This window comes from Theobroma cacao, chromosome 1 (genome assembly GCF_053813885.1).
Source record: "Theobroma cacao isolate CCN51 chromosome 1, ASM5381388v1, whole genome shotgun sequence".
Classification (NCBI taxonomy): domain Eukaryota; kingdom Viridiplantae; phylum Streptophyta; class Magnoliopsida; order Malvales; family Malvaceae; genus Theobroma; species Theobroma cacao.
This window is the reverse complement of record NC_142639.1, coordinates 39,461,521-39,483,315: the sequence shown is the minus strand read 5'-3', so window position 1 is coordinate 39,483,315 and position 21,795 is coordinate 39,461,521. Positions and strand designations below refer to the sequence as shown.

At 35.8% G+C, this 21,795-nt stretch overlaps 5 protein-coding genes across 5 annotated transcripts; 2 read left to right on the top strand and 3 right to left on the bottom strand.

Moving 5' to 3' along the window:
* Positions 1 to 459: 459 nt before the first annotated feature.
* On the top strand, positions 460 to 3,564 carry MGP4 (Nucleotide-diphospho-sugar transferase family protein). Its single transcript, XM_007051607.3, has 4 exons — positions 460 to 1,179; positions 1,260 to 1,421; positions 2,119 to 2,334; positions 2,984 to 3,564. Exons 1-4 carry the CDS (start codon positions 694 to 696, stop codon positions 3,191 to 3,193), a joined length of 1,074 nt encoding a protein of 357 aa, XP_007051669.1. The 5' UTR covers positions 460 to 693; the 3' UTR covers positions 3,194 to 3,564.
* A 1,635-nt stretch (positions 3,565 to 5,199) lies between these two features.
* LOC18614048 (glycosyl transferase family 1 protein) lies at positions 5,200 to 11,473 on the top strand. Its single transcript, XM_007051605.3, has 14 exons — positions 5,200 to 5,846; positions 5,978 to 6,064; positions 6,289 to 6,395; positions 6,696 to 6,746; positions 7,210 to 7,381; positions 7,686 to 8,003; positions 8,112 to 8,315; positions 8,398 to 8,874; positions 8,971 to 9,180; positions 9,438 to 9,626; positions 9,843 to 10,006; positions 10,126 to 10,278; positions 10,355 to 10,433; positions 10,781 to 11,473. Exons 1-14 carry the CDS (start codon positions 5,421 to 5,423, stop codon positions 11,222 to 11,224), a joined length of 3,081 nt encoding a protein of 1,026 aa, XP_007051667.3. The 5' UTR covers positions 5,200 to 5,420; the 3' UTR covers positions 11,225 to 11,473.
* Positions 11,474 to 12,105: 632 nt separating this feature from the next.
* On the bottom strand, positions 12,106 to 15,194 carry LOC18614047 (PIN domain-like family protein). The gene is made up of 9 exons (XM_007051604.3): positions 14,982 to 15,194; positions 14,816 to 14,881; positions 14,601 to 14,706; positions 14,334 to 14,376; positions 14,013 to 14,085; positions 13,605 to 13,692; positions 12,784 to 12,840; positions 12,629 to 12,707; positions 12,106 to 12,534 (listed from the first exon to the last, which is right to left on the bottom strand). The coding sequence occupies exons 1-9, from the start codon at positions 15,050 to 15,052 to the stop codon at positions 12,521 to 12,523; spliced, it is 597 nt and encodes a 198-aa protein (XP_007051666.3). The 5' UTR covers positions 15,053 to 15,194; the 3' UTR covers positions 12,106 to 12,520.
* An 873-nt stretch (positions 15,195 to 16,067) lies between these two features.
* LOC18614046 (basic endochitinase-like) lies at positions 16,068 to 17,115 on the bottom strand. Its single transcript, XM_018120647.2, is given in 2 exon segments — positions 16,068 to 16,731; positions 16,734 to 17,115. Coding segments are annotated over 2 exon segments (594 nt in total). The 5' UTR covers positions 16,840 to 17,115; the 3' UTR covers positions 16,068 to 16,243.
* A 2,621-nt stretch (positions 17,116 to 19,736) lies between these two features.
* Positions 19,737 to 20,995, bottom strand: LOC18614045 (acidic endochitinase-like). Its single transcript, XM_007051602.3, has 2 exons — positions 20,595 to 20,995; positions 19,737 to 20,497 (listed from the first exon to the last, which is right to left on the bottom strand). Exons 1-2 carry the CDS (start codon positions 20,948 to 20,950, stop codon positions 19,963 to 19,965), a joined length of 891 nt encoding a protein of 296 aa, XP_007051664.1. The 5' UTR covers positions 20,951 to 20,995; the 3' UTR covers positions 19,737 to 19,962.
* Positions 20,996 to 21,795: the final 800 nt, after the last annotated feature.

Below are 21,795 nucleotides of genomic sequence, written 5' to 3'. Positions count from 1 at the left end.
TTTTATATAAATCTTAATAAAATATAATAATAATAATAATGTGACATAAGAGGAAAAGTTACAGCTGTAAACTTGTCATAAAACATTTCAGGGATAATGATTCATATCTAGAATTTAGAATAATTTTCAAGTCACACTCAAGTTATTATTATTATAATCAAAAGGCCGAACCAACGAACAATAAAATGCCAAATCACAAACTTCTCCCATCGAAATGAAAAAATGCCAAAAACTGTCAATTAAATCAACCAAAGATTGACACGAAGAAGACATCCGAAAAGATTTTTTTTTTAAATCACTTTTAAGATTCCATTTTACTGAGAAAATAAAAGGTCAATCCAAAATAAATTTAACTAAAAAATGATAAACCCATGTGTCGTTAGATTCATTACATTTAGATGTCCTGATAATAATGACCCCTAAAAAGGCGGTAAAACCCGCATACTATTATAATGAACAGAATTCGGACTCAACAACGACAACCCGACCCACAATCATTCCTCTGTTGCTGTTTGTTTCTACCACAAAGCTATCGTCTTCATAGTTACAGATCCGATCTCAAAACAGAACACTTTTCCTTAAACCCAAACTCCCACTCCTACGCGTTTCTCTTTGTTTCTGATTGAACTCTTCTTCTTACATGTAAATTTACATAAACTTGTTCGTTTCTGATCTTTGTTATTTCCAGCAACAATGTCAGCATTCTTGCACCAACGACCCATCCACAACCCGTTCTCAAACGCCTACCCAATCTCCCCACGTCCTTCATCAGCCTTTCAAAGACCCATTTCGATCTTCAGCCCAACCGGCCTAATTATTCTTCTCTCTCTCATGGTAATCCTCGGAGTATTCTTGCCCTGGTCGGGAATGCCCCAATCCATGTTCTCTAACTCAATAAAGGCCTCTTCTCTTTCCAAATGGCGAGACTACACTTTAGCCGAAGCGGCATCGTTCGTTGCCAAAAACGGCACAGTAATCGTCTGCGCCGTGAGCCAACCTTATTTACCTTTTCTCAACAATTGGTTGATTAGTATTACCAGGCAAAAGCACCAAGACAAAGTGCTTGTAATAGCTGAAGATTACGCTACGCTTTATAAGGTTAATGAGAAGTGGCCTGGTCATGCCGTATTGGTCCCGCCTGCACCTGATTCACAAACTGCCCATAAATTTGGCTCTCAGGTACAATTCCTGTATTTCATATATGAGTTTTGTTTGCTTTCAACTTTTTAAAAATGATGTTGATCGGTTGCTTGGTTCAGGGATTCTTCAATTTTACTTCCAGGCGGCCTCGGCATTTGTTGCAAATTTTGGAGCTTGGGTATAATGTTATGTATAATGATGTCGATATGGTGTGGTTGGGTGACCCCTTTCGTTATTTGGAAGGAAATCATGATGTTTACTTCACTGATGACATGGCTGTGGTATGTTGTCTTTATAGTTTTAATCTGTTTTGCTTTAAACCCTGAATCCAGTGTTAGTCCATTTGGTAAGGCAGGTTGCTTTAAACCCTGAATCAGGGTGAGCCATTTGGTAAGGAAGGAGAGGAGTCCTCTCCTTATCGATCTTTGTCGGGAGCCTTTTGGGAATAAAATCCTAAATGTAGAGAGTGAGTCTTTAAGATCTTTGGAAGGGATTAGAAGCAAGCGGTACCTCAGATACCATTGACTGTATTACAGAATAAAAAAAAAAAACAGGCTCACTGTCATCTTTGGAATGGTAGAGCATAGGACTAGGATTGAAAGCACTCAATGTTTGTAAAATGTGTTATGCAAGAATTTTCAAAATATTCATTAAGATTAAGCAATTCTACTAGATTTTAAGAAAGTAATGAACTTTGGCTTATCTTAAGCAATTCTATTGTCACCAAGATTAATCTATGAATGCTGGTTAAATGTAATCTATGCGATGCAAGCCTATGTTATTTCTTTCTTTTCTTTTTGTGGAAATTGTGGAGTAGCAGTAAAAATAAAGTAGAGAATGGAAGATTATATCCTGTAATTTAACCCAATGGTCACCCATGACCCCCTGAATCCAGGCTACCCTAAACTAGCAATATTTTGCTGCCACTGCTGCTTTTCTCGTAAAATTGCTTCATTCTTCTTCTTTTTGGTTGATCAGGTGAAGCCTCCAAACCATTCTCATGATTTGCCACCTCCAGGGAAAAAGGGTCGCACTTACATATGTAGTTGCATGATTTTCCTGCGTCCCACGGATGGAGCAAAATTAGTTATGAAGGAATGGATTGAGGAGCTTCAAGCTCAGCCGTGGTCCAAAGCAAAGAAAGCAAATGATCAGCCTGCTTTTAACTGGGCACTAAACAGAACTGCTGGACAGGTTTGTTTTTCACCTTCATGTCATTACTATTTCTGGGTTGTAGTGCATGCCTAATAGTTCTGATATGTTTATTTCCTTTTTATTCATTTGTTAAGTGGAAATTTTGTGCCATATTTTCATGTTTCCCTATATTGCCTTGACACATACCTTTAAGGCTAGTGGCTAACTCTTCAGGGTTCTCACAATATGCCTTACCAGTTCTTAATATCATATCCAGAAAAGCATTGTTAATTGATGTACCTCTCTGATTCGCACTAGGCATAGTGTTTTTATGTTCAAAAATAAATTCTCAGTCGTGTTATTTAAGTTGCTTCTTTTGGTAACCTGTAACATGGAAATTTGGCTCATCATAATGCTAAGGAAACATCTATGGCTAATTCCGTCTGAGGGTTATTTAGAAATATCTTTTGCCTCTTTGTCCTACTTTCCAGAGGTCACATAAACAATCAGGCAGCCCCTTTCGTTTCTGATCCAATGCAAATTGTTGTTTCTCATTTTGGGCATGTAAAGACTCTTGGGTCTGAAATCTGTGCTTCTATGACGCTTCTCTCTGATATTCATAAATTGATAGTATGTGATCAAATATTAGATATTTCTAGAAGTGAGACTTCACTTTCTGATTATTATACATTGATGATATTTTCTGCAGGTGGATCTCTGCCTGCTTCCCCAGACAGCATTCCCAACAGGTGGATTATACTTCAAGAACCAGACATGGGTGCAGGAAACCAAGGGAACGCATGTCATAATTCATAATAATTATATCACTGGTTTTGAGAAGAAGATCAAGCGCTTCCGCGATTATGGCCTTTGGTTGGTTGATGATCATTTCCTTGAGTCCCCACTAGGCAGATTATGAAAAAGTTGGAAGACTTTATGACTATTGTCTGCAGAACCAATTACAACCTTAACGACCATTGTAAGTGGTGGAGCATACCAGGTGGATCAGCTTCCTTCCTTATCATCCGCTTCTATGCTCTCATATGAACATGGATCCTTAGCAGCTGACAGTGCAGATGGACATGGATCTTTAGCAGCTAGCAATGCTCATTTCTCAGCAACGTTTACATTTAAATAGGGTACAATCAGAACAAAGTCCAAATATTTATTGACTATTCTAACATTCTTTCTAGACCTGAAGAATCAATCCGCTTTTGTTACAATGTTTTTCCTTGACATGATGCAAATAGTAAGATTTGTTCTTTGTATAAAATCTGTATCTCAGCTAGCAACTCTCAATCATTACAAATAATTCCTTGATAGATTTGACAAATGGTACAATGTTATCTTGGTTAATAACTGGCCAGAGCTCGGAACGAGTGCTACAGGGAAGGGGCACAAAAAATATTTTAACAGTGTAGTGTGCGCTGTCTTTGATTGACTGAATCAAGAAGCTGCTATTGCTTCACACTCACGTTTGTTGACAACGGCATTGAAGCAAATCATTTTCTCTTTATTCTAATCAACACGAGATCTGGTTGTTAAACATAGTTCGAATGCCTTGTTTCCCAAGGAGTTCCGTGGCTTTTCTCGTTGTTCTCTCCAAAAACCGAACTGATTGGTGGAAATAGTTACATCTAACACGTGAACTCATATTCTGATTGCTAAAATAGTAAAAATTGAATGTCTCCAAACTTGTAATCTGCGTTTGCCTGGAGTTCGGGAGCCAATTATCCTGACCGTTGGACTACAAAAGCTTAGTTTGTGAATGTCAAAAAAGTGTCGGTCAGCCATAAATCTGTATCAGAGATACAGTCGGAAGCTATTACCACCTTTTCTTCTTTTATTAATCTATATCTATAAACTATAGATAATTCATCTATTAGTCTATATCTATAAACTAATATTTATCTATATATCTATATCTATAACCTATAATTATACTAATAAACATCAAAGTACGGATGTATATAAAATTTTGTATTGACGGAAAAAGATATATTATTTACTTTTATTTTTAAATTATCATTTTGAATAATTTTGAATAATGAGTTTTACATGATGTATAGATAATAATTTTAATTTCATTAAATCGCTTTTGTCAGAAAATATTTTATTTGATTTAGAGTTATTTATTCATTATATTATTAGATTGTAGTTATACCAAACATTTGTATCTATATATAATTAATATTTATGAACATTTTAATAATTAGTAGGTTTTGTAAATTAAAATAATGGCTGGTTGTAGGGAAATCCAAATCAATAGTAGTTGTATAAGTTTTCTTATTATTATTCTATTTTACATTACAAAATATTCTTTCTTTTCTTCTTTATTTTTTTTTCTTCATGTTAGTCTTTCAATGTAAAAAGGAACACAGTTTAGCTTCAGCTCTTTTACTTTTTTTTTGTTAAATTACAATTCTTATGTTATGTTGGTACCAATTAATAATTCTTAGGCCATATTTTAATTAAAGTCAATAATCAATTTATTTTTGGTGGTTATGAATTTTATTTTATAAACAAAATAATTGAACCATAAACAATTGCTCATCAGTCATTTTTCATAAAAATTCATAGAAAATAAATGCATAGTGGTAAAGAAAAGATAAATATTTAACCGCTCGTTGCGATAAAAATATTTAAATAAATTATTTAAGGCTAAAAAAAAAAACCGGCCAATTAAAGACAGGGCACGCTAAAAGAAAGGGAATAATAATTACAATAGATTCTCCACCGAAGTTACAGCTCGCAAGCAAATTCCTACTTGTCTTTACCGATTTCTTCACGTTAACCCTTTCGTTTTCTCCGAATCTATCGCTCTCTTGCTTTGCTCCTCAGTAAAAATCGGAAAAAAAAAAAGAGAGAAAAAAACCGAAAATCCCTTGCCAATGCTTTATTACGTATGTCACTCTCTATTAATCTTTGACAATTCAGTGACTATCGGAATCCACCTAAATGCCAGCGTAGCCATATCCCTTTGCTCATGAAAACTCACAAGCTTTCTCTCTTTCTGTAATAAATAAACACTCAACACCCACTGCTAGTCTTTTCTTTGCTTTGTTTGTGGGCTGCTTTTTTTTTTTTTTTATATTGTTTTAGTTTGAGCTAATTTTTTTTAGTGTAACTTTTGGATGAGAATGTAAATGGGTTCTTTAGAAAGTGGGATTTCATTGAAGAGAGCTGGTAGTAGAAACGAAAGAAACCCGTTTCTGAACCGACCCAGATCAAGATTTTCTCGGTTTTTGCTCTTCAAGAAGCTAGATTATCTCCAATGGATTTGCACAGTTGTTGTTTTCCTTTTCTTTGTGGTGTTCTTTCAGATGTATTTGCCTGGTTCAGTAATGGACAAATCCCAAGATTCCTTTTTGGAAGATAAAGATTTGGTATATGGAGAATTGAGGTACTTAAAAGAGATGGGTGGGTTAGATTTTGGTGAAGATATCAGATTGGAACCCCGTAAGCTTTTAGAGAAATTTCAGAGAGAAAATAAAGTACTTAATTTGGAATCTTCATCTGGTTTCAACCGGAGTCAACACCGTTTCCAATATAGAAAGCCCCAGCTTGCATTGGTTAGTGAAAAAATCCTTTTATTTTGGCTTACTCAATGGATAATTTTTAAGGGTTCAGTTTTTGCTATTGGATTTTTTTTGCACGCTGTTATTTATAGTTTGTTTTTTTTTTCCAAAATTTATACTTGAAGGTGTTTGCTGATCTATTGGTTGACCCACAACAATTGCTAATGGTAACCATTGCAACTGCATTGAGAGAGATTGGTTATGCTATTCAGGTAAATGACATTGAGTTCTGGTCACTTCATTAGTTGTGAGTTTTGTTTTTCAGTTTTTTTGAATTCTGGTTGTTGAGTGAAGAACACTCTACATGTCTTTTCAGTTGATAACTTGGTGCTTATATTGCTGGGCATGTTCGGAGTGATGACTATGACTAACAAAATCTTATAATGAAGTTATGCATTCATCTTAGCTTCACGTGTTTTAATTTCTTTCTTGGAAGGTCTACTCCCTTGAAGATGGTCCTGTGCACAATGTTTGGCAAAGCATTGGAGTTCCAGTCAGCGTTCTTCAAGTCAATTCCAATGAGATTGGTGTTGATTGGCTTAAGTATGTGTCTTTGTTTGTAATCTCTAATAAATCAACTTTAGGATTGATATTTTATATGAAAATGTTTAATTGAAGGTCTCCATCTTAGTATGTGCAATTAGTGAACTATTTATATTATCTGTTGTTGGTTATGTACAATAATTCTTATATTAGGAAATTTGATTAAGTGATTGTGGAGTTAGTTTGCTTCCATTCAGGATTAACTATCCTTTTCTTCTTCAAAATGATTGAGTTTTTCCTGTAGAGAGTTTTTTTTTTCTTTTCTTTCTGGGTATGTAATCATGGTATATCGTTTTGCAGCTATGATGGCATACTTGTCAGCTCTCTTGAGGCCAAGGGTGTCTTTTCTAGGTAGGATATGTTATTCTATTCCCTCTGCAAGATAAAGTTCCTTCCCTGGTTTTTCCCTTTCCTATTCCATTTTCTTCCCTGTAACCAGTGAAGAAGACAGTTTTATTACATCTACAGACAAACTGCAATTCATTTTATTCAGACGCTTGAATTTTTACAAATGAATTTGTTAGTTGTTGATCAGAAATCATAAAATTGAGTTTTAAAAAAGAAACTTTTGGTTTTCGCTGCTGTTCAACTAAAATACTTGATTTTTTAATTTTTAATCTGGCAATACTGGTATCTATAGCTTTGAGAAGTTTGTCCAGATCAAAGATTCTTTTAGTCATGATCATTACTTTGGCACACATGTTGAAGACTTTAATTTGTTTTGCTTTATTCTGTACCATGTATGTTTAATAAATTTTCACTGGAAGAGTTACTTGTCTGAGTCAATTAACATGAATGAGTTTACTTGTCATAGTTTTATGCAGGAACCTTTCAAATCTATTCCTCTTATATGGACCATCCATGAAAGAACTCTTGCTGTTCGTTCTAGACAATTCACTTCAAGTGGGCAGATTGAGCTTGTGAATAATTGGAAAAAAGTTTTCAGCCGTGCTACTGTTGTTGTCTTCCCAAACTATGCCCTTCCGGTAATATTTATTAGATAATCATTTGGTCATTAGTTCATTGTTAACATATCATTGACTAAAAGGGATGAACGGGATATAAGTTTTATTTAGCTCTGTTGAGAAGGTCTGACCAATGGGATAAGTGCTTGCAACTAAGTGATAATGCTGTATTTGTTATCCTAGTAATAGGTTAAATTATGAGCCAATTTCTACTTCAACACCTAGTTCCTTTGACTTTAGTTTCCCATAACACTCATGCTTCAAGAGTGGCTTTTAACTTGGGATTTATTTCTAGTGATTTGATTTCTTTCTCTACCTTCTGCAGATGATCTATTCTGCATTTGATACTGGAAACTATTATGTTATTCCTGGTTCTCCTGCTGAAGCATGGAAAGGAGAGAATGCAATGAATTTGTACAAAGATAATCAGCGTGTGAAGATGGGTTACGGACCTGATGAAGTTCTCATTGCAATCGTTGGAAGTCAATTTATGTACCGGGGCTTGTGGTTGGAGCATGCAATTGTTTTACAGGCTTTATTACCACTCTTTACTGACTTTTCATCTGATACTAATTCAAATTCCCATCCCAAAATTATTATTTTAAGCGGTGACTCAACAAGCAACTACAGCATGGCTGTTGAGGTGCAGTCATAATCACTTTACAGAGTGCTGTGGATAAATTTATATGCGGACATATGTTTCAAGCTTCTCATTAATTTACTTTGCTTCATGTATCTTCCTTTTCCCCAGAGAATCACTCATAACTTAAAATATCCAAGTGGTGTGGTGAAGCATGTTGCTGTTGATGGAGATGTTGACAGTGTTCTGAGCATGACTGACATTGTGATATATGGCTCATTCCTTGAGGAGCCATCATTTCCAGAGATTTTGATAAAAGCCATGTGCCTTGGGAAACCAATCATAGCACCAGATCTCTCCAATATCAGGAAATATGTAAGCTTCCAATGTTGTTTCCTTTTCATACATACTGAGGTTCATTAGGCAAACTACTGACTGTATTGGCAATAACAATTAGGTTGATGACAGGGTAAACAGCTATCTTTTTCCTAAGGAGAATATTAAAGTTTTGACACAGATCATATTGCAAGTGATATCAAAAGGAAAATTGTCACCATTGGCACGGAATATTGCTTCAATTGGAAGTGGAACTGTCAAAAACTTGATGGTTCGGGAAACTGTTGAAGGCTATGCCTTGCTACTGGAAAATGTTCTCAAGCTTCCATCAGAAGTTGCCCCTCCTAAGGCTGTTATGGAACTTCCTTCAAAGTTAAAAGAAGAATGGCAGTGGAATCTATTTGAAGGTTTTCTAAATTCTACATTTGAAGACAGAAGTTCCAAATTTTTGAACAAGTTAGAGGAGCAGTGGAACCATTCTCAAAAAGAGAGGTCTGGTTCATTACTTGACACGAACGATTCATTTTCATATGAGATTTGGGAGGAAGAAAAAAAGATGCAGATTATTAATATTAAAAGGAGAAGAGAGGAACAAGAGGTAAGAGTTGTTGTGGGCAATAGTATGTTATCAAAAAATTTAGTTGAACAATTTTGGTTTAATTGATGAAGTTTCATGCTCTTTCAAATATGTTAGTTGAAAGATAGAACTGATCAACCCCGTGGCACCTGGGAGGATGTATATCGAAGTGCCAAGAGGGCTGACCGCTTGAGGAATGACTTGCATGAAAGGGATGAAAGGGAGCTTGAAAGGACTGGTCAACCATTATGTATCTATGAACCTTACTTTGGTGAAGGAACCTGGCCTTTCTTGCACCATAATTCTCTTTATCGTGGAATTGGATTGGTGAGTTAGTGAAAGCATCATATTGGGTTTGTATTTTTGTTTTATGCCACTTATGGATTTACTTCAAATGAAATTAAGAAATTAGATGGAAATTTATTTTTAAATAATTGGATATCCATTTCTCCTTTTATCAAACAAATAAAAGTTGTAAAAATAGTGCTTGAGTGTGATCTAATCCTTAATTTTGATGATTCTGCATAAAGCTGTGGCACCTTTATCCTCTAGTCTGATTTAAATATGTTCAATGGGTGTTGCAGTCCACTAAAGGTCGAAGACCAAGGATGGATGATGTTGATGGACCGTCTCGTCTGCAACTTCTTAACAACCCATACTACCGAGACACTCTTGGTGAATATGGGGCCTTTTTTGCGATTGCTAAACGAATTGACCGCCTACACAGGAATGCCTGGATAGGATTTCAGTCATGGAGAGCAACAGCTAGGAAGGTATGGCAATGGGTGCCCCCCCTCCCCCTCCCCTTGCCTTGTTTCTTCTTGCTTCTTTCTTTTGCTTCAGAAACCTCTTTTAGCTCTACATGTTAAAACCATCTTTTCTTCTGGTGGAGTTAATTGCTGAGAACTTAGCAACACCTAAATTGAAATATATTTTGTTTTCTACTTGTGCCCTTGACTCTTTCATATCTAATTGTGGGGCAATAACAGGCATCCTTGTCTAAGATTGCTGAAACTTCATTGTTGGACGCCACTGAAAAGCACAAGTATGGTGATGCACTATACTTTTGGGTTCGAATGGACATGGATCCAAGAAACAGCATGCAGGGGGACTTTTGGTCATTTTGTGATGCTATAAATGCTGGAAATTGCAAGTAAGAGCTGTAAAATCTATCACTTATTTCAAAAGCAAAAGCATGAAATTGTACAAAAATGCATAAATATATTTATTGTATTAGCATATTTACTTACCTCATTTATCATTTCGTTGCAGGTTTGCTTTCTCTGAGGCTCTTAATAGGATGTATGGCATAAAGCATGATTTGATTTCTTTGCCACCCATGCCTGAAGATGGGGGCACGTGGTCTGTCATGCAGAGTTGGGCCTTGCCAACAAAGTCCTTCCTAGAGTTTGTTATGTTTTCAAGGTGAGAGTTGTTACACTTAATGGCTTCTCTGTGAGCAGTTTATAATATGTCAACTGATAACATGTCTCCTTTGCAGGATGTTTGTGGATGCATTAGATGCACAAATGTATGATGAGCACCATCAAAGTGGTCACTGTTATCTGAGTTTCGCAAAGGTAACTTGCTTATGTGGATTGATCTTTAGAGATAAGTTTAAGTTCAGTATTTGCTCCATTTCTTATTATGAAAATTAATATGAAATGACCAGGGAATAACTGTTTATTGAACTCTCTGTAGTCATTCCTAATCCAGTAAAAAGTCAAATGGATAACAGACTATAATTTAAATTGTCCAGACAGTTACTAAATGCTATTCAGAATTTGAGTTATGAATCCCATCGGGATGCTGCATTTTATACAGAAGTAGATCTCACCTCTTCCACAGTCCTTAAAGAGAGTGGATTCCTTGTTCACAAGTCAATCGATTTCTGCAGTATTGAAAGTAGTATTTTTGTGTTCTACAGGACAAGCATTGCTACTCACGGGTGCTGGAGCTACTTATAAATGTCTGGGCATACCACAGTGCAAGGCGGATGGTATATGTGAACCCTGAGACTGGTGTGATGCAAGAATACCACAAGTTAAAGGGTCGGAGAGGGATAATGTGGGTCAAATGGTTTTCATTCAACACCTTAAAGGGCATGGATGAGGATTTGGCGGAGGAGGCAGATTCTGACCACCCAAAAAGACGATGGTTATGGCCATCGACAGGTGAGGTTGTCTGGCAAGGTGTACTTGAGAGAGAGAGAAATCTCCGCAACCGACAGAAAGAGAAAAGGAAGCAAAAAAGTAAGGATAAACAAGAGAGAATGAGGCATAAATACCATCAAAAGGCATTGGGGAAGTATGTGAAACCCCTTCCAGAAGAGATGCAAAATTCAAATTCAACAATAGTAACATCAGAGTAATTTCACGTGTGTTTTTGCATCCTTGGCAGTAGAATCTAATTTGATGATTCTTTAATTTTTGATATATTTTTTTTCACCTTTTCCTTTTCTTGTCTGTCTTATTTTTGTCAGAAAGGATGCATTATTTTGTGTACATGTGAGTCCTTTTGTATGTAGCTAACCGCATCCTTCTGGTCATTGACGTTCATGAATGGCTCAATTGTATACTAGTTTTTCCCCTTAATTTCAAATTCTATTCCAGTACTGAAATTAACTTATCTTTCTACCCATGGTTTTTCACCCTGAGCCGAGGGAATTGGTGGTTAATACTTTGCTGTGGGGATCCAATGCATGTGAGCTTCACTTATTGGTCGGGTGCATAGGGAATTGGTGCATGTAACACGCTAACTTTGAGTCCGATCCTGGCAGAAGCACTCGAGAAAATGGTGAAGAAGATCATACAATTCCTATTTATGGTAATAGCAGCACCGACACCATAAGTAACAACAAATCAGGGTAGCAATATTCATTGGCCCAAAAATAGTAGCAACAATCAGTGTTTCTCTCTTTCTTGTATGTTGGGGATTCATGGAAATTTAAAATATTGTCATCACGTGAATAATTACTACTAGAATCCAAAAGAGGCGGGGAATAGGGGGAAAATTGATTACACAAGGAATAAATTGCTAAAAATTATAATGAACAGCCATAAGGTAGGAATTCTATTCATACTGATAGGCAATCAAGCATCAATCTACACTTATCAATATGAAATAATGACTCGTTTACAAACTCGTAGTTAAGGGATACTTTCCTGCTTTCCTGCCAAGCAATGAAATTCTTTTTTCTTTTTCTTTTTAGCTTTTTAATGCCTTTTACCACTTGTAACTCTATCCTCAATGTATCAGAAATCTGTAACTTTAATTTCTACAAGAAGGAAAATGTTAGGTACATTCAAGGATGATCATGCCTACTTAGCAACTACTGTATATAATACTTTTAACACTCATGCCGGGTAGGAGAACAATCGTACCGACAACTCAAGAGAGTCAAAACTTGGGGCAAATAGACCTCATGATCTCAACCGTAAGGGTCATACATTCACTTAAGTGTTTTCGCTGGAAAAGAAATAAAACAACACCAGAAGTAGGTGTTACATTGGTTGGGCAGATGATCCCTAAGTAAATTGCTGACCTATACTCGCAAGCCACTGCAACCTTATGGGCTTCACTCCTCTTCACCGTGACAAAGAGCTGAGCATATGGGTTATCAGAATAGAGTCTAAAGATCACTACTGCTGAAGCATTACACTTCATATCAGAATCTTGGAGCTGCACATCAAAACACATCGCACATCACAAACAATCTCAAAATATGAGAAACAAACAGAAGACAAAAAATTAGTAACATCATTATGTAGCCTACCTCCACCAATGGTTGCTTCAGGAAGCCGTTCAATTGAATATTTGTGCTGAGTGATGTACATGATTGGCACACCAGGAACCTGCCAGTAAACAAGTAACTTTTATCCATCTGAGTTAACTTTCAAATGCAGCACCAACTACACTAATTGATCATACCTTACGAATCCTTCGCTTTAAATCTCGATCACATGTAGCAACAATAAAGCATTTGTGCTGTTTTCGACGAAATAGCTCATGTAAGTGAACATGAGAATAATATAAAAAGTTATAAAACAATTTGCAGAATGCATAAACTTCAAAATTGAAAAGAAAATTTGCATAAAAAACAAGAGGAAAGGAAATTAGTTATAAATTTAAACTGAAAACATGCATATCTTGTTTACATGATTCCCAATCCAAACCGTTTATTAACAAAAATAAACAAAGTGAAGCATAAGAGTAACCTATGCCTGGCCATAACAAATTATAGAGCAGCAACAATACAGCAGAGTCGAGTTATCCCAGACCATTAAGCCAAATAAACAGAAAACAGAGGTCCCAAGATGTTATGGCAAGCCATCCTTAATAGTCAATGTTGTTACTGAATCTTTGCTCAAAATTGGACTATGACTGCACAAGCTACATAGTATAGACAGAGTCTTCAAGGAACTCAATACAAGTCCAAAAATTTCAAATCCTAATAAGTCCATAGCTATAAAGTGCTATACTCCAAATACTGTTTATTCAATGGGAAAACAAAAATGAACAACAAACATTAATGCTTGATGGTGGTACCTCTTGATTTGTTGTTACTACCCTTGATGCAAGACCATCATGCATGCCTTAAACAGTGCATTACAGGCCAAAATATCATGTAAGTAATTCAAGAAAACAGACAATTTAAATCCTAAATTTTTTTTTGATAGCAAATGTCCAATGTTCATGGAAGGAATGATGCTAGTATATAATTTCACAACAGATACCAAGTAAGTTCATGCCTGTGTAACTCTCTCAACAATACAGTCATCGGCATAGGTTCCTTTATGAGTGCATGGCAGTCTTTCAAAACGAGGATCCTTAGCAATCCTGCCAGAGAGAGAGAGATGTTAGAACACTTGTTAGCTGTATAAGGAAAAAAAAATATCATTAGTGAATTACACAGGGATAGTCATCCCCATCTAAAAACAATGAAGTATGCAATAACAGAGGTTCAGAAATAGTTCTTCAACTAAGTCATGAATTGGACTACCAATAGATGAAAACAAGGTTCTAGAAATACATTAGGGACAAAATTAAGAAATAAAGAATGCAATTTTTAGATACCTTGAGGCCAGATAATTAAAACGAAAAAAAAAAAAGACATTGCAAAGAGATATTGCAGATAAAGAGAACTCATGGGATTGTACCTCAGAGCTACACGGTATTTTTGACCTAGCTTTTCAAGTTCAGCCATCACACAATCCGTGATACAAGGAGTGCCTTTAAATACAAAAAGTAGACAGAATCAGCAAAAAAACAAGAAGCAGGCGTGTGAGTAGAAATAACAGATTACTTAACACTTATCGAAGTGTGCTTGGAGCATGTCATGAACAAATACTCATGATCACATTACATAAGAGTAGAGTTCCTCAATGAATAAAGAAAATCCTCACACTGTAACAAATAAAAGCAAGACACACTACATATTCAAAGTAATAATCATAAAGAAAACCAACTTCACCACTCACATTTTGCATATAAGCAGTCCATCATTCCCTTCTCCAAATCCAACTACCAAAGGAAAAACAAAATGTTAAGAATTAACAAAGAACAATGGAGTAACCATGACTCAAAACAAAAACTATCATAACTAAATAGGTATGTGGGTTGAATTAATATTATAATTTTTACTTTGAAAGTGTATTATAATAACCATTTAGTTAGATACATAATTTTATAATCGTAGTTAAAATAAATACAAAAAATTCAAGAGGGTAACAAATATGAGCACTGACTTTGTTCTGGATGGAGAAATTGATGAAGTTGGTATCCACCAAAACCCGATAAGGGGGTCCCAAGGAGGTGTTGTACGTGAAGAAAAGCGCTGAAGAAACATTCGGTCTAATTCACAAATCAATCAAAAAAGTGAAAAGGAATCTTAAGTTGTTAAAATTCAAGAGAGGGAGAGAAAAGAATTAGAATTAGCATACAACAATATATATAAGCTTACACATTTCTGGGGAGTTTTTCCTTGCTCAGGTCTTTCTTGTTAGGATTCAAAACTTGTTCCTTGTAACTGAAATTTGACAGAAAGCAAGAGTTAAACATGATCATTATAAGAGTAACTAAGGTAAAAGCGAGAGTTAGAGAAGGGGGGAGGCTTAAAAAGAACTTGCTTTTTAATAGCTTTTTGAGTGACTATCTTCTTCATGCTAGCAAATTTTGGGGCCTTCTTTGCTTTTCCCATCGCTTCCGATTGAAGCCTGTAAAATCAAAAGCGCCGGAAACCTCAAACCCGAACAGGAAATCCCTGGAGCAGTTCCGGAATTTTCCGTATAATAAAGAGGGGGTCTGACGAAGGGGCGGGCGAGAGAGAGGTTTTTCTGTTAGGTCGGTTTGAGATGGGAAGAAGAAGGCTGAGTGCTCGATCAGGGTCAGGGTTTTGGGTTTTGAAAGAAAAGAAGGAAATACCCGATAAAAGGAGCGGAGCCCCAGGCCCAGGGCTAGCTTTAAGTTGGGTGCGCGCAAGTGGATATTGGTGAACCGCCTTGAATTGGGTTAGGCTTGCATGACTGCCTCAAATAGGCCCAAAAGCTTTAGGCTTAAGCTTTTTCTTTTAATCAGATTACTTTGAACTTTTTTTTTTATATATATATATATAGTGGAAAAAATAAAGCTTACTATATCATTCTAGATCAGAAAATACTCATACTATCTGCAAGTAAAATTGCATTAATACTAAGTGATGGAAAATCCATAATATATAATCCCAATAAAAGATTCTCATGGTGAGTGGTCATCTAATTCGCACATTGATTTGAACTTTGAAGACTTGGGATGTGGAGGAATTTTATCGAAAACTTATACAATATATAATTGAAAATTTGAAGTTTCAAGTATAAACAATTAAAATTTGGCAAATTAATTTACAAATTATTCAATAATATTTTATAATGTAAGTCATTCAATGTAATTAAAATTCTTATTCCCTATAAATTATTCACTACTATTACAAATAAGATAATTATTTTTGATAAAAAGTTATTTAATATAATAATAATTTTTATTTACAAATTGGATAAATTATATTAATATTTATGAATAAAAAATATTTACAATGATAATTTAGAATTATAATTTTTTAATATCAAAGGTTATATCAACATCTTTGTTTTTATATCTGATATAGATATAAATATATTTCACTACTTATCTTCTACATGGTGTAAATTGCTTGTCAATAATGCAAAGAAAGGCATATATTTAAAACATATAGTGCTAGGTAGCATCTTTCATTTAAAATTATAGTAGAGATAAAAGGAGGAGCAAGATTTTTGTTTAGTCCCATAAGATTACATTAAGTTAATAAAATTTATTTAACTTTTGGAACTATAGTTGCCCCCGTTGCATGCCTCCATGTTGTTTCATGAGAAAGTCTTCAGACCGCGTCTTTGATTTTGGAACTGTACCCACTCTGAATATCATTGTACCTATCCCATAGCATGACTCCGCCATACTTTGCAGAAGCCTTGACGAAGGGCAGCAACTGAGTTCTGAGATCATTACTTGGCACGTACCCACTGCTAGCTGCCGCATGAGAAGCTGGAAGCCCGACGAAGAACTTGTCAGCTTTGATAGAAGAGGTCCATTTGTTCCATGAATCCTTGAAAGCTCCAGGATTGCTGGAGCTGAATTGGCATGGAGGGTTGTTGTAAAATTGGACCCAGACATAGTCAAATAGCCCTGTCTGAAGTGCACCATTGAGCCATTGGTCGGGGAAAGGACATTGCGGGGCGGCGGTTAAGTACACTTTCTTTCCAACTTGGCTGAGCTCGGTTAATCTCCTGGCCAGTGCAGCATAGTGAGGTTCCCCTCTCTCAATGTCAAAATCTATGCCATCCAGAACGGCACTCCCGAGAGGTCGAGAGTTGAATTCCCACCTAGAAAATTGTTCCACAGATACACAGCAACACTCCTGGCATCATCAGCTGATGATAAGGAGTAGTCACCGGCACCACCCCCAATCGAGAGCATGACCTTAATGCCTCGGTTTTGACAATTTTGGATGCCTTTGCTCAACCTTTGGCAACCATTCGACGCTGGATCACAGTGACCAGCTAAGTTGATTTAAGGCTTACGGCCATTGCCAAAGGTTGAGAGAAATCCTATGTTTACTATTTCATATTTTCCTGAATTACATGTGTCAGTGAGTGTGCCCTCTTTCTCGTTTTGGCCCCAGTAAACTAACAGACGCCCGGCTTCTGATTTGAAAGAGGAAGCGAGCAGAATATTGAAAAGGAAGAGAATAGCATGTTTTGAACAAATTTGGTATCCATGGTTGAACTAAAGTTACTTCTATTAAGCTTGATAGACGGGTTCCCCTTGGATCCCCCATTTATAGACAGGGGGGGTCCAAATGAGAGATATTTCTGCATTCCTAGTCAACCTTACCCACGGGATTCCCTTGTGGTACCGGAACCCATCCATCGCTGGCAGGGCCCCAGGAGAAAAGAAAAAGTTGATTGAACCAGAAGGACAACCAGAAGACGTAGCAACGTTATACCTGGTTGATTCTTCCTCTTTGTTTTTCTTTTCTTTTTTCTTTGTTTGGATAATTTATGATTGATTGATGCTAATAGCTTAAAATTTTCAAAATTTTGTTATAGAAATATGAGATATCCCCTGAAAACTCACACCCTAAATTTATGTTCACATTTACGAAATTGTTTAATTTATATATGTTGGTATATATATTTTGGTATATATAGTTGAGAAATCTACTTCAAGCGTATATATATTAGTAGCATACAGTTTCATCCTTGTAATTACATTTTTTTTCTCTTTGTCTCTCTCTTTTTTCTTAGTACATCTCTCTCTTTATTTCCAAGCAACCCATTCATTAATACGTGCACAATTGATAGTACCATACTATGTTTCAATAGTCAAAAATTGCCAGAGAGAAGGCAATGCGCATGCACTTCCAAAGTACGGTAAATTTATTGGGCTGCGACCCAAGAACATGACATTGTCGACTGAGTTAGGTTCGACGGCATCGTTCCGTAGATGGGCATGCTATGGTGTACACGCACCATCTCAAACATAAGTTAAGAGGAACATATACCCTATTAGTAATCCATCTGAGTTGACCGTTACCAGCCGAATCACCCACTTTGGCATGTGGCATCGTTTTACGTTGATAAAGAAACTGGTGTGGCAGGCATTTCAAACAGTACTTAATTAGTATTACACCTGTATCTGATCCACTGTTTTCTTCTTAAGCATTTCTACTTTAGCCTTAACGCAATGTATGTAACTAAAACTTGAAAAGGATATATGCATTGAAGGTCGGACTAGCTAGAAGAAAACCTTTGCACCGTCTCTAAAGCATTGACTAGATTGGTGGTTAATGTATTAATTTCCAGAGGCTCCTCCAAGGCAATGACTTTCTTTTCCCCGTCTTACGTTCTGCTTTTATGCCTTTCTTGTCTCAGTCTTGACGTTCTGCTAATAGTCCATGTATAACGCGCTTTTCAGGGGGTGAAGCGAAGAATACTGGTTTCAAGGTACTGAGAAAGAATTTCGCTAATGGTGGCAACTGAGAAAGAACCATAACAATGTCCTCAGTAGTCACAGTATTGCTTTCACATGTAGGATAGAACTTTGTACTAAAAAACAGAGGAAAGAAAATCGTCAAGAACGTCATTGTGGATCATGGGCGGACTCAGCCTTGTAGGAGTGGTGTCAGATGACATCACACCACTCAATTCCTAAAAATCTATGTAAGTATATTACTTAATTAAAGTTTTAATTAGAGTTTTATATCATTAATGATAATAATGAATTCACTATTTTTTTTAATTTTGTTAGGAAGAGATTAATAAAAAATAATTTATATATTAATATTTAAATAGTAAAAGATAAAAAAATTTCTTTTTATAATTTTAAATTTTAATAAAAAAAATTAAAACTTAAATTACTCTCTATTTCCTTTTAAAAAATTCAAGTCTTACTTTTCATACCTGTAATAAGACTTCTTCTTCTCAACTCTTAGTTACGTTTTTCACTCTTTCAAAACAACTTATTTAGTAATTTTCAACTCGAATTAAATTTTTAAATATTTCATATTAATTTTTTTTGATTAATTTAATAATTTGGGAATCAAACAAAATCTAGTTAAAAAAAAATAGTATTACATGTCAAATAATATCTTAAAATTATGAATCTTTTTTATTTATTTTGTAGATATATTATTTGGTTATTTGACTTTTATATTTAACTTTATATGATTTGTGGATGTTTATACTTAGTTTTGATTAATAAATAGAAATTTGTCAAATTATTAGTAGTTGATACCACTTATAAAAATTTATGTATCCACCCCTGTTGTGGATGGATGGCCAAAAAAGGGGAAGAAATCTTGTAATAAATGTTAATTAAGTTCTCTCCATAAGTAACAAATTTTTGGTCAGCAATTGTACCTAGTGGTTGAACCCAATTCGGCCCTTCCAATTTAATAACAACTAAAAATATCAATTGCAATCAAATTATTGATCTTGAAAATTCGTTTAAGCCACACAAAAAAGAAAAGAAAACCTTCTACGTAAATCTCTAAAATTAAAATAATGATGAAAAATTGATAATGATATTAAGAAAAAAACTTTAATTTAATAATTTTACCACAAAAAAAGAGCAAATTTATGTATCCTAATTGTATAGTTAAAGAAGCTGGCGTGGCATTTCAAACAATACTTAATTAGTATTAGACTTGAAATTTTGTTTAGTTGATATTTTTATATTTTATTTTCAATTAATAAATTTTTTTTTTCAAAATATAAAAGCAAATTATAAATATCATAAATGTCAACCAAACAAAGCATAACTGGTTATACTTGTTACATCGAAATTCTATCAAGCAATCGAAGAACAAAACCTTAATATGAATTGATTGTTCTTTTATTATTGCTTATAACATCTCTGTCTTGTAGCCATGAAATAATAGTTCTATAATGCAAATATTTGACTATAACTTCTCTATTTAATTTCATATGATCGTGAAAAGAAAAAAGTGATTGCCTTTAAGCCTCAGTTGCACATGCACTAGTGGCTCAAGGTCATTATTCGTATAATAGGGAGGCAGGGGAATAATCCTCTATAACCTCAAAGACTGCCCTTAATAGCTGAGCTGTAACTCTGATCATATTGTCTAGACCAGAGCATGACACCACCATACTTGGGAGAAGCCTTGATAGATGGTAAAACTTGAGAGGTAAGCACATCAGGCGGGATGTACCCACTTCCGGCCGCCTCGGGAGCTGCAGGCAGTCCCAAAAACACTTGGCCAGCTTGAATTGTTGTCCACTGATTATTCCATGCATTGATAAGGTTGTTTGCATCGCCAGAATATTGACAGGGAGGGTTGTTATAGAATTGAACCCAAACGAAATCGAAAAGGCCAGTGCGTATTGCGCCATCTAGCCACGCATCTGGGAATGGACACTGGGGAGCTGCACTCAAGTATATTTTCTTCTGTGACTGTTGGCCAAATCCTGATAGAGCCTTAGCAAGCTCGTCCCAGTATTGGGTTGTTCCTCCTTCAATGTCGAAATCTATGCCATCTAAGACAGCGTTACCCAGTGGACGGGAGCTTGATTGACCCCCGAGAAAATTGTTCCACAAGTAATCTGCAACCTGCCTGTATAGGATATTAAGAAGTAACAAACATTATATTTTTTTCATTTCAGGAGATGTAATACTAGTAAGGACACAAGCGAATAAAATGCGATACTTACCTGGCATCCTCTGGTGAAGAAAGGACGTAGCTTCCTCCGCCTCCTCCAAGGGAAAGCAACACCTTAATTCCCTGGTTTTGACAGGCCTCAATGTCACTGCTCAAACCAGTGCAAGTGTTAGCGGCTGGGTCACAATGGCCAGCAAGGTTAAGCATTGGGGTCTGATTATTTCCAAAAGTGACTAGGAAAGCAATGTTGACAATCCCATAATTGCCCGTGGCGCAAGCATCTGCCAAGCTGCCCTCATTTCCATTCTGGCCCCAGTAAATAGAAATCTGGGCAGCGTTGGAGTTATTGATCAGAGCAGCGAGGAGAAGGCAGAAAAGAGGTAGAGAGGTTAGAAATTGCGTAGCCATTGTGCCTTGGAACAATAACTTGCTGGGCTTAACAAGGAAAGGAAGACGGGTCGTTTTATAGGCAATCGGGAACGATTTTTCTTGTCCCTGTCCTCACGTTCTGCTATTAGTCCAATGTATAACGCGTCTTCTTCGGGGGTGAAATGAATTTCGTCAATGGTGGCAACCGAGAAAGAACCATAACAATTTCCTTCAGTCACGTAATTGCTTTCACATATAGGATAGAACTTTGTACTAAATAAAGAGGAAAGTAAAGTGTACATCCCTGTATTGATGGTCTAAAGAAAAAAAAATTGGCAAATATCAATTAAGCCTTTCCCCCAAGTAACAAATTTTTAGTCAACAACTGTAGTAGGCGAACCCATTTGCCCCCTCCAATTTAATAACAACTAAAATACCAATCACAATCAAATTATAAAGAAATTCGTTTAAGTGACACAAAAAAGAAAACTTTCTTAAATCTCCAAAACGAGTATACCACCAAAAAAAGAAAATAAATTATGCATCCTAGAGGACCTGCACTCCTAATGGTATGGTTAAAAAGCTTCCATTCTTACATTTTCCTACCTTCCTTTGGAAAAACCCTCATATTCGTTGTTGACATTTCCTCTCTTTCTTCTAATGGTTCTTAATTTACCTCTAATCTATGACTTGTGTACGAACATTACCCCGTCGTTAAGGCATTAACATCTTTAATTTGATTACCTTTAAAACTCACATTTTCCTTTCTCTGTCAGCTAATGCTAGCATCTACAAGACCCAAATTCATTTATTTACATTTAAAGCAACAAGAAAAATCATTTCCAAATTGGAAGAATGAAGGAAACACGTAATTTGCACTTGGC

Excerpts from the sequence above, each read along its gene's own strand:
- MGP4 (XM_007051607.3), top strand. The coding sequence starts at position 694 with ATGTCAGCATTCTTGCACCAACGACCCATCCACAACCCGTTCTCAAAC. Across the intron at positions 1,180-1,259 it reads CCCATAAATTTGGCTCTCAG|GGATTCTTCAATTTTACTTC; the intron begins GTACAATTCCTG and ends TGCTTGGTTCAG. Across the intron at positions 2,335-2,983 it reads TAAACAGAACTGCTGGACAG|GTGGATCTCTGCCTGCTTCC; the intron begins GTTTGTTTTTCA and ends TATTTTCTGCAG.
- LOC18614048 (XM_007051605.3), top strand. The coding sequence starts at position 5,421 with ATGGGTTCTTTAGAAAGTGGGATTTCATTGAAGAGAGCTGGTAGTAGA. Across the intron at positions 6,396-6,695 it reads ATTGGTGTTGATTGGCTTAA|CTATGATGGCATACTTGTCA; the intron begins GTATGTGTCTTT and ends ATCGTTTTGCAG. Across the intron at positions 10,434-10,780 it reads GTTATCTGAGTTTCGCAAAG|GACAAGCATTGCTACTCACG; the intron begins GTAACTTGCTTA and ends TGTGTTCTACAG.
- LOC18614047 (XM_007051604.3), bottom strand. The coding sequence starts at position 15,052 with ATGGGAAAAGCAAAGAAGGCCCCAAAATTTGCTAGCATGAAGAAGATA. Across the intron at positions 14,882-14,981 it reads ACTCAAAAAGCTATTAAAAA|TTACAAGGAACAAGTTTTGA; the intron begins GCAAGTTCTTTT and ends GTCAAATTTCAG. Across the intron at positions 14,377-14,600 it reads ATTTCTCCATCCAGAACAAA|TTGGATTTGGAGAAGGGAAT; the intron begins GTCAGTGCTCAT and ends TTCCTTTGGTAG.
- LOC18614045 (XM_007051602.3), bottom strand. The coding sequence starts at position 20,950 with ATGGCTACGCAATTTCTAACCTCTCTACCTCTTTTCTGCCTTCTCCTC. Across the intron at positions 20,498-20,594 it reads TCTTCACCAGAGGATGCCAG|GCAGGTTGCAGATTACTTGT; the intron begins GTAAGTATCGCA and ends TATCCTATACAG.